The 17847-nt window shown below is 50.4% G+C and overlaps 1 protein-coding gene across 1 annotated transcript in view; it reads left to right on the forward strand.

Moving 5' to 3' along the window:
• The window catches only part of LOC120036844 (TBC1 domain family member 15-like), a 31422-nt gene that overhangs the window by 3471 nt on the left and 10104 nt on the right, over positions 1-17847 (forward strand). The window contains exons 4-8 of the mRNA XM_038983155.1: positions 1852-1968; positions 4696-4796; positions 8766-8865; positions 12102-12199; positions 15442-15558. Of these exons, the coding sequence (XP_038839083.1) occupies positions 1852-1968; positions 4696-4796; positions 8766-8865; positions 12102-12199; positions 15442-15558 (533 nt within the window). The remainder of the gene's footprint in view (positions 1-1851; positions 1969-4695; positions 4797-8765; positions 8866-12101; positions 12200-15441; positions 15559-17847) is intronic.

A 17847-nucleotide genomic window follows, 5' to 3' on the forward strand; every position in this document is an offset into this window, starting at 1 on the left:
ATAGGTAATCACCATCATCATCACTTCTAACATAATGTTTAGTCAAGAGTCTAATAGGTACATAATCATCACCTTCATCACTTCTAACAGAATGTTAGTCAGGAGTCTAATAGGTAATCATCATCATCATCACTTCTAACATAATGTTAGTCACCAGATAATAGCCTGGCCGTTAGACCATCAGCCAAAAGGCTTTCATCCATGTAACATATCCTGCCATTGTGCCCTTGATCAAGGGACTTAACCCCCTACGATTCCTCTTCATCCAGGGGCGCTGCTGCTGACCCTTGGTCTCTGTCTGGGGTCTCTGTCTGGGGTTGTTGGGGAAGCCAGAAGACAGTTTTCCCTTCTAACCGATGGACAATAGTTGTATTCTATTTGATTCTATTGGTCTGACAGTAGGATGGTTACGTGGTTTGAACAATGGGCACTGTGGCAAACAGGATACCTTTCCAATATGTTAATGAGTTAGACTCCTTGTTCCAACAGCCTCAGTCAGCAACTTAACTCCCCCCCCCACAGCCAGTGAAGAACAAAAGTTGGCCACATTTGTCCGGGTCTGAACCCCAAACTGCTCAGCAAAACCATTTGAAACAAAGTGTGACACCTTTCCTAGTTTAGCTACTTGAAGTCTGAGCTGAGACTGGAATCAATCAGGCTCCCATCGGATCAACCCCGTGTTTTATTTATTCAATATTCCATCAGCGTCGTCAGCCTGTAGAACCCAGCCCCGTGGCTGCGTCCCAAATGTCATCTTATACCCTGTGTATATAGTGCACTACTTTTGACCTGAGCCCTATGTGCACTAAATAGGCAGTAGGTTGTCATTTGGGACAGGGCCCATGTCAGCCAGGTAATGGGATCTCATCTCCTCCTGATCGTTGAGGAATGATCCATACTGGATCTGGCTGGCTCCTCAATGGACTTGGCATTTCTGTTCTCTCCGTCTCTTTATTCTCTCTCTCTCCCTCTCTGAGTCGCTCCCCCCTTCTATTCAAAGGATTGAAATTAGGCTCCGGTTGTAACAGGGTTAGAGTTGTGTGCTCTCTGTAAATGTCAGCTGAAATGAATATGGAAATGAGCGGTGGCTGGCACGGAGAAATGCTGAACTGTTGAAGTGCTGCTGGTTTCATTTCTGATTTCAACTCCTGGTAGTAAACTTATGTCTGAGGACAATCGGGCAGACCAGACCAGTGGTGAAGTCGGGGCCTGTATTCATAAAGCGTCTCTGAGTTGGGAGTGCTGATCTACGATCAGGTTCCTTCTGTCCATGTCATCTGACCCTCCTATTCTTTATGAATACTGGTGGCTGTTAGTTCCCTCTACAGAGAAAGACCCTCCTATTCTTTATGAATACTGGTGGCTGTTAGTTCCCTCTACAGAGACAGACCCTCCTCTTCTTTATGAATACTGGTGGCTGTTAGTTCCCTCTACAGAGACAGACCCTCCTCTTCTTTATGAATACTGGTGGCTGTTAGTTCCCTCTACAGAGAAAGACCCTCCTCTTCTTTATGAATACTGGTGGCTGTTAGTTCCCTCTACAGAGAAAGACCCTCCTATTCTTTATGAATACTGGTGGCTGTTAGTTCCCTCTACAGAGAAAGACCCTCCTATTCTTTATGAATACTGCTGGCTGTTAGTTCCCTCTACAGAGAAAGACCTTCCTATTCTTTATGAATACTGCTGGCTGTTAGTTCCCTCTACAGAGACAGAAGTAAACAGGACAGATAAACTTAGTCAGTCAGTCACGAGTAGCAGCACCGTTTCACTGAGTCAAATCCTCTACATCCAAATGTATTTGGTGAATAAAGGGGATTCTGAGGCCTGTGACTGTGTTGATTTCCTCCACAGAGAAAGACGTGGACAGGACAGACAGGACCAACCCTTTCTATGAAGGACCAGACAACCCAGGACTGATTCTGCTGCACGATGTCCTCATGACCTACTGCATGTATGACTTTGACCTGGGTAAGACCACGCTTGTCATTCTGAATGACTTTGACCTGGGTAAGACCACGCTGGTCATACTGAATGACTTTGACCTGGGTAAGACCACGCTTGTCATACTGAATGACTTTGACCTGGGTAAGACCACGCTTGTCATACTGAATGACTTTGACCTGGGTAAGACCACGCTGGTCATTCTGAATGACTTTGACCTGGGTAAGACCACGCTTGTCATACTGAATGACTTTGACCTGGGTAAGACCACGCTTGTCATTCTGAATGACTTTGACCTGGGTAAGACCACGCTTGTCATACTGAATGACTTTGACCTGGGTAAGACCACGCTTGTCATACTGAATGACTTTGACCTGGGTAAGACCACGCTTGTCATACTGAATGACTTTGACCTGGGTAAGACCACGCTTGTCATACTGAATGACTTTGACCTGGGTAAGACCACGCTTGTCATACTGAATGACTTTGACCTGGGTAAGACAAAGCTTGTCATTCTGAATGACTTTGACCTGGGTAAGACCACGCTTGTCATACTGAATGACTTTGACCTGGGTAAGACCACGCTTGTCATACTGAATGACTTTGACCTGGGTAAGACCACGCTTGTCATACTGAATGACTTTGACCTGGGTAAGACCACGCTGGTCATACTGAATGACTTTGACCTGGGTAAGACCACGCTTGTCATACTGAATGACTTTGACCTGGGTAAGACCACGCTTGTCATACTGAATGACTTTGACCTGGGTAAGACCACGCTGGTCATTCTGAATGACTTTGACCTGGGTAAGACCACGCTTGTCATACTGAATGACTTTGACCTGGGTAAGACCACGCTTGTCATTCTGAATGACTTTGACCTGGTTAAGACCACGCTTGTCATACTGAATGACTTTGACCTGGGTAAGACCACGCTTGTCATACTGAATGACTTTGACCTGGGTAAGACCACGCTTGTCATACTGAATGACTTTGACCTGGGTAAGACCACGCTTGTCATACTGAATGACTTTGACCTGGGTAAGACCACGCTTGTCATACTGAATGACTTTGACCTGGGTAAGACAAAGCTTGTCATTCTGAATGACTTTGACCTGGGTAAGACCACGCTTGTCATACTGAATGACTTTGACCTGGGTAAGACCACGCTTGTCATACTGAATGACTTTGACCTGGGTAAGACCACGCTTGTCATACTGAATGACTTTGACCTGGGTAAGACCACGCTTGTCATACTGAATGACTTTGACCTGGGTAAGACCACGCTTGTCATTCTGAATGACTTTGACCTGGGTAAGACCACGCTTGTCATTCTGAATGACTTTGACCTGGGTAAGACCACGCTTGTCATTCTGAATGACTTTGACCTGGGTAAGACAAAGCTTGTCATTCTGAATGACTTTGACCTGGGTAAGACCACGCTTGTCATTCTGAATGACTTTGACCTGGGTAAGACCACGCTTGTCATACTGAATGACTTTGACCTGGGTAAGACCACGCTTGTCATTCTGAATGACTTTGACCTGGGTAAGACCACGCTTGTCATACTGAATGACTTTGACCTGGGTAAGACCACGCTTGTCATACTGAATGACTTTGACCTGGGTAAGACCACGCTTGTCATACTGAATGACTGACCTGGGTAAGACCACTCTTGTCATACTGAATGACTTTGACCTGGGAAAGACCACGCTTGTCATACTGAATGACTTTGACCTGGGTAAGACCACGCTGGTCATACTGAATGACTTTGACCTGGGTAAGACCACGCTTGTCATACTGAATGACTTTGACCTGGGTAAGACCACGCTTGTCATTCTGAATGACTTTGACCTGGGTAAGACCACGCTTGTCATACTGAATGACTTTGACCTGGGTATGACCACGCTGGTCATACTGAATGACTTTGACCTGGGTAAGACCACTCTTGTCATACTGAATGACTTTGACCTGGGTAAGACCACACTTGTCATTCTGAATGACTTTGACCTGGGTAAGACCACGCTTGTCATACTGAATGACTTTGACCTGGGTAAGACCACGCTGGTCATACTGAATGACTTTGACCTGGGTAAGACCACGCTTGTCATACTGAATGACTTTGACCTGGGTAAGACCACGCTTGTCATACTGAATGACTTTGACCTGGGTAAGACCACGCTTGTCATACTGAATGACTTTGACCTGGGCAAGACCACGCTTGTCATACTGAATGACTTTGACCCGGGTAAGACCACGCTTGTCATTCTGAATGACTTTGACCCGGGTCAGACAAACTGCATGTACTCAGCCTCTCTTGCGTTGTGACTGAGGATTCACCAACAATAAATACTACATGCCACTCAGCACCAGACGTGATCAGAGGAGGCTGCTGAGGGGAGGACGGCTCATAAGAATGGCTGGAACGGAGCGAATGGAATGTTATCAAACACATGGAAACCATGTGTTTGATGTATTTGATACCATTCCACCTATTCCGCTCCAGCCATTACCACGAGCCAGTCCTCCCTGATTAAGGTGCCACCAACCTCCTTTGGTCAAGATTGTGTTGGTATGAAAGCTCTCCAGAACTGTTTCAAATCCTCTCTGTCACCACCAGGCTTTGACTGGCTGACTGACTGGCTGACTGGCTGACTGGCTGACTGGCTGGCTGACTGGCTGGCTGACTGGCTGGCTGACTGACTGACTGGCTGACTGACTGACTAAAGCGGGTTCTTTTCTCTCTGTCACCAGGCTATGTCCAGGGTATGAGTGACCTGCTGTCTCCGATCCTCTATGTGATGGAGAACGAGGTGGACGCCTTCTGGTGCTTTGTCTCCTTCATGGACCAGATGGTGAGGCTGACAACATAGAACTAGATATACTAGAACAGACATAATGTAATAAGACCATAGAAATAGGCTTGATAAACTAGCAGGGACATAACCTTTTGGTGATTTGTCTCCTTCATGGACCAGATGGTGAGACTGACAACATAGAACTAGATATACTAGAACAGACATAATGTAACAAGACCATAGAAATAGGCTAGATAAACTAGCAGGGACACAACCTTCTAGTGATTTGTCTCCTTCATGGACCAGATGGGTAAAACGGAGAATATCTGAATTATTAGAACATATGTAACATAGAAATATAATTACTAGAATGGACAAAGCCCCTCACACCAAAGCAAATTAAATGAGGATGTCCATTCTAGTCATTGGATGTCTGTGGGTGAGACCTTCACTGACCTCTGTAGGTATATGACAGCACAGTTCTTCCTGTTTAACGAGAGACTGAGGCCAACTAGGGAAGTGTTGGTAGAGTGTGACCTGATTACCTGACCACGCTGGGTTCCCATGGTGCATTTCACAAAGGATGCATCCAAGACCACTCTCTCATAGCCTCCACCAATAGCTGAGCAGAGCCCTCACGCTTTTTGATGTCACTCCAGCTCTATGATTTGTGTTCTGAATTAGTTTTTTTCTGTCTTATTATCCAACCTACAACACCATCCAGCTTCCTGTCTGTTCTGTTACGACACCGCCCAGCCTCCTGTCTGTTCTCTGTTACGACACCGCCCAGCCTCCTGTCTGTTCTCTGTTACGACACCGCCCAGCCTCCTGTCTGTTCTCTGTTACGACACCGCCCAGCCTCCTGTCTGTTCTCTGTTAGAACACCGCCCAGCCTCCTGTCTGTTCTCTGTTACGACACCGCCCGGCCTCCTGTCTGTTCTCTGTTACGACACCGCCCAGCCTCCCGTCTGTTCTCTGTTAGAACACCGCCCAGCCTCCTGTCTGTTCTCTGTTACGACACCGCCCAGCCTCCTGTCTGTTCTCTGTTACGACACCGCCCAGCCTCCTGTCTGTTCTCTGTTACGACACCGCCCAGCCTCCTGTCTGTTCTCTGTTACGACACCGCCCAGCCTCCTGTCTGTTCTCTGTTACGACACCGCCCAGCCTCCTGTCTGTTCTCTGTTACGACACCGCCCAGCCTCCTGTCTGTTCTCTGTTAGAACACCGCCCAGCCTCCTGTCTGTTCTCTGTTACGACACCGCCCGGCCTCCTGTCTGTTCTCTGTTACGACACCGCCCAGCCTCCCGTCTGTTCTCTGTTAGAACACCGCCCAGCCTCCTGTCTGTTCTCTGTTACGACACCGCCCAGCCTCCTGTCTGTTCTCTGTTACGACACCGCCCAGCCTCCCGTCTGTTCTCTGTTACGACACCGCCCAGCCTCCCGTCTGTTCTCTGTTACGACACCGCCCAGCCTCCCGTCTGTTCTCTGTTACGACACCGCCCAGCCTCCCGTCTGTTCTCTGTTACGACACCGCCCAGCCTCCCGTCTGTTCTCTGTTACGACACCGCCCAGCCTCCCGTCTGTTCTCTGTTACGACACCGCCCAGCCTCCCGTCTGTTCTCTGTTACGACACCGCCCAGCCTCCCGTCTGTTCTCTGTTACGACACCGCCCAGCCTCCCGTCTGTTCTCTGTTACGACGCCGCCCAGCCTCCCGTCTGTTCTCTGTTACGACACCGCCCAGCCTCCCGTCTGTTCTCTGTTACGACACCGCCCAGCCTCCTGTCTGTTCTCTGTTACGACACCGCCCAGCCTCCCGTCTGTTCTCTGTTACGACACCGCCCAGCCTCCCGTCTGTTCTCTGTTACGACACCGCCCAGCCTCCCGTCTGTTCTCTGTTACGACACCGCCCAGCCTCCCGTCTGTTCTCTGTCACGACGCCGCCCAGCCTCCTGTCTGTCACGACACCATCCTGTTTCCTCTATTCTTACCTCCACATAGCTGCTGAAGTCATTTAAAGGGGATTTTGTGTTCATTATCCAGTCATAGCTTTATAGGTACTGTAGCCCAGGGCTGGTCTACTCTGGTAAACAGCCACACACACACACACACACACACAGAGGTTAGGGTAAACAGCAATCATGTTATTATTACTCGGCTGAATGGTCTTGTACCTGACAGACCCTTGTTATTCAAAGGAAACCCAAAGACCATGTCATCTCAGCACTGTAGCTGTCATCCCACTCATTAATACATTAAACACGGCTACATCAGGGTTATTGATTTAAACACCTGCCACATAGCAACTTGTTAGTGAGGAAGGTAAAAGGAAAGCTGGAGATTGAGGAGTAGAGAGCATCAATATGGGGTTATGTGACTGGCTGGCTGGCTGACTGGCTGGCTGAATGACTGGCTGGCTGGCTGGGTTTCTGGCCGGGTGTCTGGCTGGCTGGCTGAATGACTGGCTGGCTGAATGACTGGCTGACTGGCTGGCTGAATGACTGGCTGGGTTTCTGGCTGGCTGAATTACTGGCTGGCTGGCTGGCTGGGTGTCTGGCTGAATGACTGGCTGACTGACTGGCTGGCTGGGTGTCTGGCTGGCTGAATTACTGGCTGGCTGGCTGGCTGGCTGGGTGTCTGGCTGGCTGGCTGAATGACTGGCTGGCTGAATGACTGGCTGACTGGCTGAATGACTGGCTGGCCGACTGGTTGGATGACTGGCTGGCTGGCCGACAAGCTGACCGGACGATTGAGTGGCCGACTGTCATCAACATGTTTTTGCTTTAACAGGATCCCCAGTTCATCTGTCTGTATTACTGTATAAACTCTATATACAGCAGTATGTGGACACCCCTTCACATCAGTGGATTCGGATATTTCAGCCACCCCCGTTTCTGACAGGTGTATAAAAATGAGCACACAGCCATGCAATCTCCATAAACAAACATTGGCAGTAGAATGGCCTCACTGAAGAGCTCAGTGACTTTCAACGTGGCACCGTCATAGGATGACACCTTTCCAACAAGTCAGTTCGGCAGCCCTGCTAGAGCTGCCCCGGTCAACTTTAAGTGCTGTTATTGTGAAGTGGAAATGTCTAGGAGCAACAACGGCTCAGCATGCAAAGTGGTAGGCCACACAAGCTCACAGAATGGGACCGCCGAGTGCTGAAGCACGTAAAAATCATCACTCCTCGGTTGCAACATTCACTACCGACTTCCAAACGGCCTCTGGAAGAAACATCAGCACAAGAACTGTTCGTCGAGCTTCATGAAATTGGTTTCCATGGCAGAGCAGCCGCACACAAGCCTAAGATCACCATAGCGCAATGCCAAGCGTTGGAAACGCATTGTCTGGAGTGATGAATCGCGGTTCATCTGGCAGTCCGACGGACGAATCTGGGTTAGGCAGATGCCAAGATAACACGACCTGCTCCGTGCGTAGTGCCAACTGTAAAGTGTGGAGGAGGAGGAAGAATGATCTGGGGCTGTTTTCCACGGTTTCGGCGAGGCTCCGTAGTTACAGCGAAGGGGAATCTAACGCTACAGCATACAATGACATTCTGGATGATTCTGTGCTTCCAACTTTGTGTTTCCAACAGTTTGGGGACAGCTCTTTGCTGTTTCAGCATGACAATGCCCCCGTGCACAAGGCGAGGTCCATACAGAAATGGTTTGTCAAGATCGATATGGGAAGAACTTGACTGGCCTGCACGGAGCCCTGACCTCAACCCTCAATCGAACACCTTTGGGATGAATTGGAACGCTGACTGCGAGCTAGGCCTAACCAGTGCCCGACCTCACCAATGCTCTTGTGGCTGAATGGAAGCAAGTCCCCCACAGCAATGTTCCAACATCTAGTGGAAAGCCTTCCCAGAAGAGTGGAGGCTGTTATAGCAGCTAAAGGGGGGACCAACTCCATATTAATGCCCATGATTTTGGAATGAGATGTTTGACCAGCAGGTGTCCACATAGTGTCGATCATGTCGTCTATATAGTGTGAATGTATTTCGATTCTGTCTACATTCTCAGCACCAGAACTTTGAGGAGCAGATGCAGGGTATGAAGACTCAGCTGATCCAACTCAGCACTCTGCTACGCCTACTGGACCTGTCCTTCTGGAACTATCTGGGTGAGGGGAACACACACACACACACTGCTATGACTACTGGACCTGTCCTTCTGGAACTATCTGGGTGAGGGGAACACACACACACACACACACACACACACACACACACACTGCTATGACTACTGGACCGGTCCTTCTGGAACTATCTGGGTGAGGGGAACACACACACACACACACACACACACACACACACACACACTGCTACGCCTACTGGGCCTGTCCTTCTGGAACTATCTGGGTGAGGGGAACACACACACACACACTGCTATGACTACTGGACCTGTCCTTCTGGAACTATCTGGGTGAGGGGAACACACACACACACACACACACACACACACACACACACACTGCTATGACTACAGGACCTGTCCTTCTGGAACTATCTGGGTGAGGGGAACACACACACACACACTGCTATGACTACTGGACCTGTCCTTCTGGAACTACCTGGGTGAGGGGAACACACACACACACACTGCTATGACTACTGGACCTGTCCTTCTGGAACTATCTGGGCGAGGGGAACACACACACACACACTGCTACGACTACTGGACCGGTCCTTCTGGAACTATCTGGGTGAGGGGAACACACACACACACACACACACACACACACACACACACACACACACACACTGCTACGCCTACTGGACCTGTCCTTCTGGAACTACCTGGGTGAGGGGAACACACACACACACACACACGCACTGCTATGACTACTGGACCGGTCCTTCTGGAACTATCTGGGTGAGGGGAACACACACACACACACACTGCTATGACTACTGGACCGGTCCTTCTGGAACTATCTGGGTGAGGGGAACACACACACACACACACACACACACACTGCTATGACTACTGGACCTGTCCTTCTGGAACTATCTGGGTGAGGGGAACACACACACACACACACACACACTGCTATGACTACAGGACCTGTCCTTCTGGAACTACCTGGGTGAGGGGAACACACACACACACACTGCTATGACTACTGGACCGGTCCTTCTGGAACTACCTGGGTGAGGGGAACACACACACACACACTGCTATGACTACTGGACCTGTCCTTCTGGAACTATCTGGGCGAGGGGAACACACACACACACACTGCTACGACTACTGGACCGGTCCTTCTGGAACTATCTGGGTGAGGGGAACACACACACACACACACACACACACACACACACACACACACTGCTACGCCTACTGGACCTGTCCTTCTGGAACTACCTGGGTGAGGGGAACACACACACACACACACACGCACTGCTATGACTACTGGACCGGTCCTTCTGGAACTATCTGGGTGAGGGGAACACACACACACACACACTGCTATGACTACTGGACCGGTCCTTCTGGAACTATCTGGGTGAGGGGAACACACACACACACACACACACACACACACACACACACACACACTGCTACGCCTACTGGACCTGTCCTTCTGGAACTACCTGGGTGAGGGGAACACACACACACACACACACGCACTGCTATGACTACTGGACCGGTCCTTCTGGAACTATCTGGGTGAGGGGAACACACACACACACACACTGCTATGACTACTGGACCGGTCCTTCTGGAACTATCTGGGTGAGGGGAACACACACACACACACACACACACACTGCTATGACTACTGGACCTGTCCTTCTGGAACTATCTGGGTGAGGGGAACACACACACACACACACACACACTGCTATGACTACTGGACCGGTCCTTCTGGAACTACCTGGGTGAGGGGAACACACACACACACACTGCTATGACTACTGGACCTGTCCTTCTGGAACTATCAGGGTGAGGGGAACACACACACACACACTGCTATGACTACTGGACCTGTCCTTCTGGAACTACCTGGGTGAGGGACACACACACACACACACACACACACACACACACACACACACACACACACACACACACACACACTGCTACGACTACTGGACCGGTCCTTCTGGAACTATCTGGGTGAGGGGAACACACACACACACACACTGCTATGACTACTGGACCTGTCCTTCTGGAACTATCTGGGTGAGGGGAACACACACACACACACACACACACACACACACACACACACACACTGCTATGACTACTGGACCGGTCCTTCTGGAACTACCTGGGTGAGGGGAACACACACACACACACACACACACACAAACAGGGCATGCTTAAAAAAAAAAATCCTTACAGAAAATTAAGTTTAGCGTCCATTATTGGAGTCCTGGTAGTCCAGTCCCTGTCCAATGAATAACTCCCATTTACTACCATTTAGAGTCCACAGAATAGAACGTTCACCGTGACAACGGATCACATTCATCCTCATCATAAGTGTACTAGATAATCATCTTGATCGAGCCAATGAAATATTACCCATGTGATTTTCTCTCAGGTGACGACGCCACATTTGTCTTCGAGAGAAAAACAAGAGTTTTTTCCAAGTTTGACTAAGTCTTCCTAATGAGATAAATATGGTGTGTTCTGTTTGGAAAGTCTTTCCTATTTGCTAGAGGTCGTAGGGGGCAGCTGCATCCCTAAACAGACCCTGATAAGTTTGTTTTGAATTAGGCTGTTTTAAATGCAGCTAGCGCTAACGGTGCAGTCTGATTGGGACGATGGTGATTTATCACCGCATACTTTATAGTCATTAATTTTCTTGATTAATTTGGGCTCGCTCAGCCACCGTACTAAAAGTGGTGTGCTGTTCGTTACCTCGCCGGATAACAACGGCTCCTCTGGAATTTAGAGACCTTCCAAGAACAATAAACCAAGTAAATTCAATAATATGTAAATGAAATGTGTTATTTATCGCTTTAATTTGAGCAGGAAAGGTTAGATTGAGGACAGGAAGAGGATGACGGTGATGGACGTGATTGTCTTTTTTGGGGGGGTGTGGTGGGGGGGGGGGGGGGGGGGGGGGGGAAAGAAGAGATGGGACGTAAAAGAGGCTTAAGGTCTATGATTGGTTGACTTTAATTTACGAGCCTCCACTTCCTCACTATTGATCTTCCTGCAGCTCCTGACACGTTCAGAGTGGATTTAACCCTCTCAGGGATGGTTGGATCGATGCCAATGGCTTTTAAGCTCATGATGTCTAAAGACAATACCTCAGATGTTGTCGGGTTCCCTTCATTCTAACCTTATGGTGTTGCAGAGGCTACCTGTACGTCTGCTAACCTCGTGTGTGTGTCCATCTTATAGTGGCCCAGGACTCTGGTCACCTGTACTTCTGCTTCCGCTGGCTCCTGATTCGCTTCAAGAGAGAACTGAGTTTCCCTGATGTCCTGCGTCTTTGGGAGGTGAGTCAGACATTTCAAGGCGTTTACCGTTAATCAATCGGCTGTTCTCTAATGATCGATCAGCCCACACAGTCAATCCAGCCAATCAATCAAAGAGACCAATCAGTCATTACAGTGAGCACTTGATCAATCAGTGGCCTCTCTCTGTCCCCTGACTCTCTGGTCCTGCTCTCCTCCTCCTCCTCCTCTCTCTGTCCCCTGACTCTCTGGTCCTGCTCTCCTCCTCCTCCTCCTCTCTCTGTCCCCTGACTCTCTGGTCCTGCTCTCCTCCTCCTCCTCCTCTCTCTGTCCCCTGACTCTCTGGTCCTGCTCTCCTCCTCCTCCTCCTCTCTCTGTCCCCTGACTCTCTGGTCCTGCTCTCCTCCTCCTCCTCCTCTCTCTGTCCCCTGACTCTCTGGTCCTGCTCTCCTCCTCCTCCTCCTCTCTCTGTCCCCTGACTCTCTGGTCCTGCTCTCCTCCTCCTCCTCCTCTCTCTGTCCCCTGACTCTCTGGTCCTGCTCTCCTCCTCCTCCTCCTCTCTCTGTCCCCTGACTCTCTGGTCCTGCTCTCCTCCTCCTCCTCCTCTCTCTGTCCCCTGACTCTCTGGTCCTGCTCTCCTCCTCCTCCTCCTCTCTCTGTCCCCTGACTCTCTGGTCCTGCTCTCCTCCTCCTCCTCCTCTCTCTGTCCCCTGACTCTCTGGTCCTGCTCTCCTCCTCCTCCTCCTCTCTCTGTCCCCTGACTCTCTGGTCCTGCTCTCCTCCTCCTCCTCCTCTCTCTGTCCCCTGACTCTCTGGTCCTGCTCTCCTCCTCCTCTCTCTGTCCCCTGACTCTCTGGTCCTGCTCTCCTCCTCCTCTCTCTGTCCCCTGACTCTCTGGTCCTGCTCTTCTCCTCCTCCTCCTCTCTCTGTCCTCTGACTCTCTGGTCCTGCTCTTCTCCTCCTCCTCCTCTCTCTGTCCTCTGACTCTCTGGTCCTGCTCTTCTCCTCCTCTCTCTGTCCTCTGACTCTCTGGTCCTGCTCTTCTCCTCCTCCTCCTCTCTCTGTCCCCTGACTCTCTGGTCCTGCTCTCCTCCTCCTCCTCTCTCTGTCCCCTGACTCTCTGGTCCTGCTCTCCTCCTCCTCCTCCTCTCTCTGTCCCCTGACTCTCTGGTCCTGCTCTCCTCCTCCTCCTCCTCTCTCTGTCCCCTGACTCTCTGGTCCTGCTCTCCTCCTCCTCCTCCTCTCTCTGTCCCCTGACTCTCTGGTCCTGCTCTCCTCCTCCTCCTCCTCTCTCTGTCCCCTGACTCTCTGGTCCTGCTCTCCTCCTCCTCCTCCTCTCTCTGTCCCCTGACTCTCTGGTCCTGCTCTTCTCCTCCTCCTCTCTCTGTCCTCTGACTCTCTGGTCCTGCTCTCCTCCTCCTCCTCCTCTCTCTGTCCTCTGACTCTCTGGTCCTGCTCTCCTCCTCCTCCTCCTCTCTCTGTCCTCTGACTCTCTGGTCCTGCTCTCCTCCTCCTCCTCTCTCTGTCCCCTGACTCTCTGGTCCTGCTACTCCTCCTCCTCTCTCTGTCCCCTGACTCTCTGGTCCTGCTCTCCTCCTCCTCCTCCTCTCTCTGTCCCCTGACTCTCTGATCCTGCTCTCCTCCTCCTCCGTCTGTCCCCTGACTCTCTGGTCCTGCTCTCCTCCTCCTCCTCCTCCTCTCTCTGTTCCCTGACTCTCTGGTCCTGCTCTCCTCCTCCTCCTCCTCCTCTCTCTGTCCCCTGACTCTCTGGTCCTGCTCTCCTCCTCCTCCTCTCTCTGTCCCCTGACTCTCTGGTCCTGCTCTCCTCCTCCTCCTCTCTCTGTTCCCTGACTCTCTGGTCCTGCTCTCCTCCTCCTCCTCCTCCTCCTCTCTCTGTCCCCTGACTCTCTGGTCCTGCTCTCCTCCTCCTCCTCTCTCTGTCCCCTGACTCTCTGGTCCTGCTCTCCTCCTCCTCCTCTCTCTGTTCCCTGACTCTCTGGTCCTGCTCTCCTCCTCCTCCTCCTCCTCTCTCTGTCCCCTGACTCTCTGGTCCTGCTCTCCGCCTCCTCTCTCTGTCCCCTGACTCTCTGGTCCTGCTCTCCGCCTCCTCTCTCTGTCCCCTGACTCTCTGGTCCTGCTCTCCTCCTCCTCCTCCTCTCTCTGTCCCCTGACTCTCTGGTCCTGCTCTCTCCTCCTCCTCTCTCTGTCCCCTGACTCTCTGGTCCTGCTCTCCTCCTCCTCTCTCTGTCCCCTGACTCTCTGGTCCTGCTCTCCTCCTCCTCTCTCTGTCCCCTGACTCTCTGGTCCTGCTCTCCTCCTCCTCTCTCTGTCCCCTGACTCTCTGGTCCTGCTCTCCTCCTCCTCTCTCTGTCCCCTGACTCTCTGGTCCTGCTCTCCTCCTCCTCTCTCTGTCCCCTGACTCTCTGGTCCTGCTCTCCTCCTCCTCTCTCTGTCCCCTGACTCTCTGGTCCTGCTCTCCTCCTCCTCTCTCTGTCCCCTGACTCTCTGGTCCTGCTCTCCTCCTCCTCTCTCTGTCCCCTGACTCTCTGGTCCTGCTCTCCTCCTCCTCTCTCTGTCCCTGACTCTCTGGTCCTGCTCTCCTCCTCCTCTCTCTGTCCCCTGACTCTCTGGTCCTGCTCTCCTCCTCCTCTCTCTGTCCCCTGACTCTCTGGTCCTGCTCTCCTCCTCCTCTCTCTGTCCCCTGACTCTCTGGTCCTGCTCTCCTCCTCCTCTCTCTGTCCCCTGACTCTCTGGTCCTGCTCTCCTCCTCCTCTCTCTGTCCCCTGACTCTCTGGTCCTGCTCTCCTCCTCCTCTCTCTGTCCCCTGACTCTCTGGTCCTGCTCTCCTCCTCCTCTCTCTGTCCCCTGACTCTCTGGTCCTGCTCTCCTCCTCCTCTCTCTGTCCCCTGACTCTCTGGTCCTGCTCTCCTCCTCCTCTCTCTGTCCCCTGACTCTCTGGTCCTGCTCTCCTCCTCCTCCTCCTCTCTCTGTCCCCTGACTCTCTGGTCCTGCTGCTCCTCAGTCTCTCCTTCTCCTCCTCCTCCTAACTCCCCGGAGATGAATCAGTAACCTGATTTAAAGGGCCCGTAGTTTAGTTTTCATTTCATCATCTCTCCATTCGTCCAGAGGCATTGCGAGGAAACACAAGCCAATTAGCATTCATTTAATTATGTTTCACAGAATCACAACAATTAGTTTGATTTATCAGACATAATGATGCAGATACTGTAACACACACACACACACACACACACTGACTCTGATTGTCTCTGGGTTGGCTTCAGGTAATGTGGACTGGGCTGCCGTGCCAGAACTTCCACCTGCTGGTGTGCTGTGCCATCCTGGACTCAAAGAAACACCAGATTATGGAGGAACAATACGGCTTCAATGAGATCCTCAAGGTGTGTGTTCTTACATTTTGTATGTGTTCACTTGTATCTGTCTCTGTGTGTGTGCAAGGCTGGTTGGGTCAACATTATACTAAATATGACCTGCCCTACCTCTTAAAATAAAAAGGGTCCTTTTAACTCCTATCAGATGAGAGTGGGGGGAGAGTGGGAGTGTGGGAGAGGAGAGGAGAGTGTGGGAGAGGCGAGGGGGGGAGAAGGTGAGAGCGGGGACAGCACCACAGACACATTGATGTCTGGTCCCCTCTGTCTTTTAGTGGTGTTCAACCACTCTCTATTAAAAGTCTCCATCTAAATGTAGGCTGACAGAATTTGACTCCTCCTCCATCTAAATAATTGGCTGGCAGAATTTGACTCCTCCTCCATGTAAATGTAGGCTGGCAGAATTTGACTCCTCCTCCATGTAAATGTAGGCTGGCAGAATTTGACTCCTCCTCCATGTAAATGTAGGCTGGCAGAATTTGACTCCTCCTCCATGTAAATGTAGGCTGGCAGAATTTGACTCCTCCTCCATGTAAATGTAGGCTGGCAGAATTTGACTCCTCCTCCATGTAAATGTAGGCTGGCAGAATTTGACTCCTCCTCCATGTAAATGTAGGCTGGCAGAATTTGACTCCTCCTCCATGTAAATGTAGGATGCCGACAGATTGACTCTCCTCATGTAAGTAGGCTGGCAGAATTTGACTCCTCCTCCATGTAAATGTAGGCTGGCAGAATTTGACTCCTCCTCCATGTAAATGTAGGCTGGCAGAATTTGACTCCTCCTCCATGTAAATGTAGGCTGGCAGAATTTGACTCCTCCTCCATGTAAATGTAGGCTGGCAGAATTTGACTCCTCCTCCATGTAAATGTAGGCTGGCAGAATTTGACTCCTCCTCCATCTAATTGTAGGCTGGCAGAATTTGACTCCTCCTCCATGTAAATGTAGGCTGGCAGAATTTGACTCCTCCTCCATGTAAATGTAGGCTGGCAGAATTTGACTCCTCCTCCATGTAAATGTAGGCTGGCAGAATTTGACTCCTCCTCCATGTAAATGTAGGCTGGCAGAATTTGACTCCTCCTCCATGTAAATGTAGGCTGGCAGAATTTGACTCCTCCTCCATGTAAATGTAGGCTGGCAGAATTTGACTCCTCCTCCATCTAATTGTAGGCTGGCAGAATTTGACTCCTCCTCCATGTAAATGTACTGATGACGGTCAATGAAAACCATAGAACTAGTTTGTCCCCCCCGTTTTCTCAGTAGTGGAATGGGATTGTTTTAGTGCATGTTTAGTGTGTTTGTATGTTGAAAATGACTAATGGCAGGTCTGGTAATCTCTCTAGAAATATAGGCTGATGTAATCTGGAGTTATCTTGACTGTGTCATATACATGATGGCCTGTAAGGATGCTAAGAACCATTTAAATCATTCAACATTTTACCTTGAGGTTACTTCCTGTTGTGATCACAGCTGTTCTTTCTGCAGTTGGTAGACAGCTAGTAGATGGTAACCATGGAGACCTTGCAGGCTCTATCTATCTATACAGTAGCTACAACACCAGGTGGGAGAGAGAGAGAGAGGGAGGGAGGGGGCAGTAGATAGTGGGGAGAGCGAGGGGGGGACTTTTAGGGAGTGAGGGAGAGAAAGTAGGAAGAGAGAGAGGGAAAGAGAGTGGGGAGAGAGAGGAACATGGAGAGAGAGAATGGGCTTTACACTGTGTTTTATGATGACTGAAGGAAGCAGTTAATTATCACCTAGCAGGAGCATGTGTTCTAACTAACAGGCTCTCACTGCCTAGTCGCATTACAACACACGTGTTACATCCACACAGAACACACTGTCTGGTTTGTGTTAAAGGAGTCAACTGAAAATGGTATTCAGTGTTGAAATGTTTATCCGTGTCATCACTTTAGCACAGAGGGACGGGCAACTTCCATGGGGTGGGGGCCACCAAAAACATCTGAACTCATCACGAGGGGCCGCAGTGGCTCGCTGGTCTGCAAACCCACATCCATATCCACACATGCAGTCAGGGCTGGCTCTAGCATTTTGGAGGCCCTAAGCAACATTTTGTTGGGGGGCCCCAGCCACCTTGCAGGCAACTTTTTTTTAGCTGCTTGAAAGTGGAGAGAAAAAGTTTTACACAATTCTACACATTTTGCCATGGGATGGAAAGAAATGTTTGCAGTGAGAGAGTGACTAACAGCCCCAAGTCGACCACAAGTTTTTATTTTTAATACATTTGCAAAAATTTCTGAACTGTTTTTTGTCATTATTAATTTATTTGACCTTTTATTTAACTA

Source organism: Salvelinus namaycush, unplaced genomic scaffold (genome assembly GCF_016432855.1).
Source record: "Salvelinus namaycush isolate Seneca unplaced genomic scaffold, SaNama_1.0 Scaffold148, whole genome shotgun sequence".
In the NCBI taxonomy this organism is placed as follows: domain Eukaryota; kingdom Metazoa; phylum Chordata; class Actinopteri; order Salmoniformes; family Salmonidae; genus Salvelinus; species Salvelinus namaycush.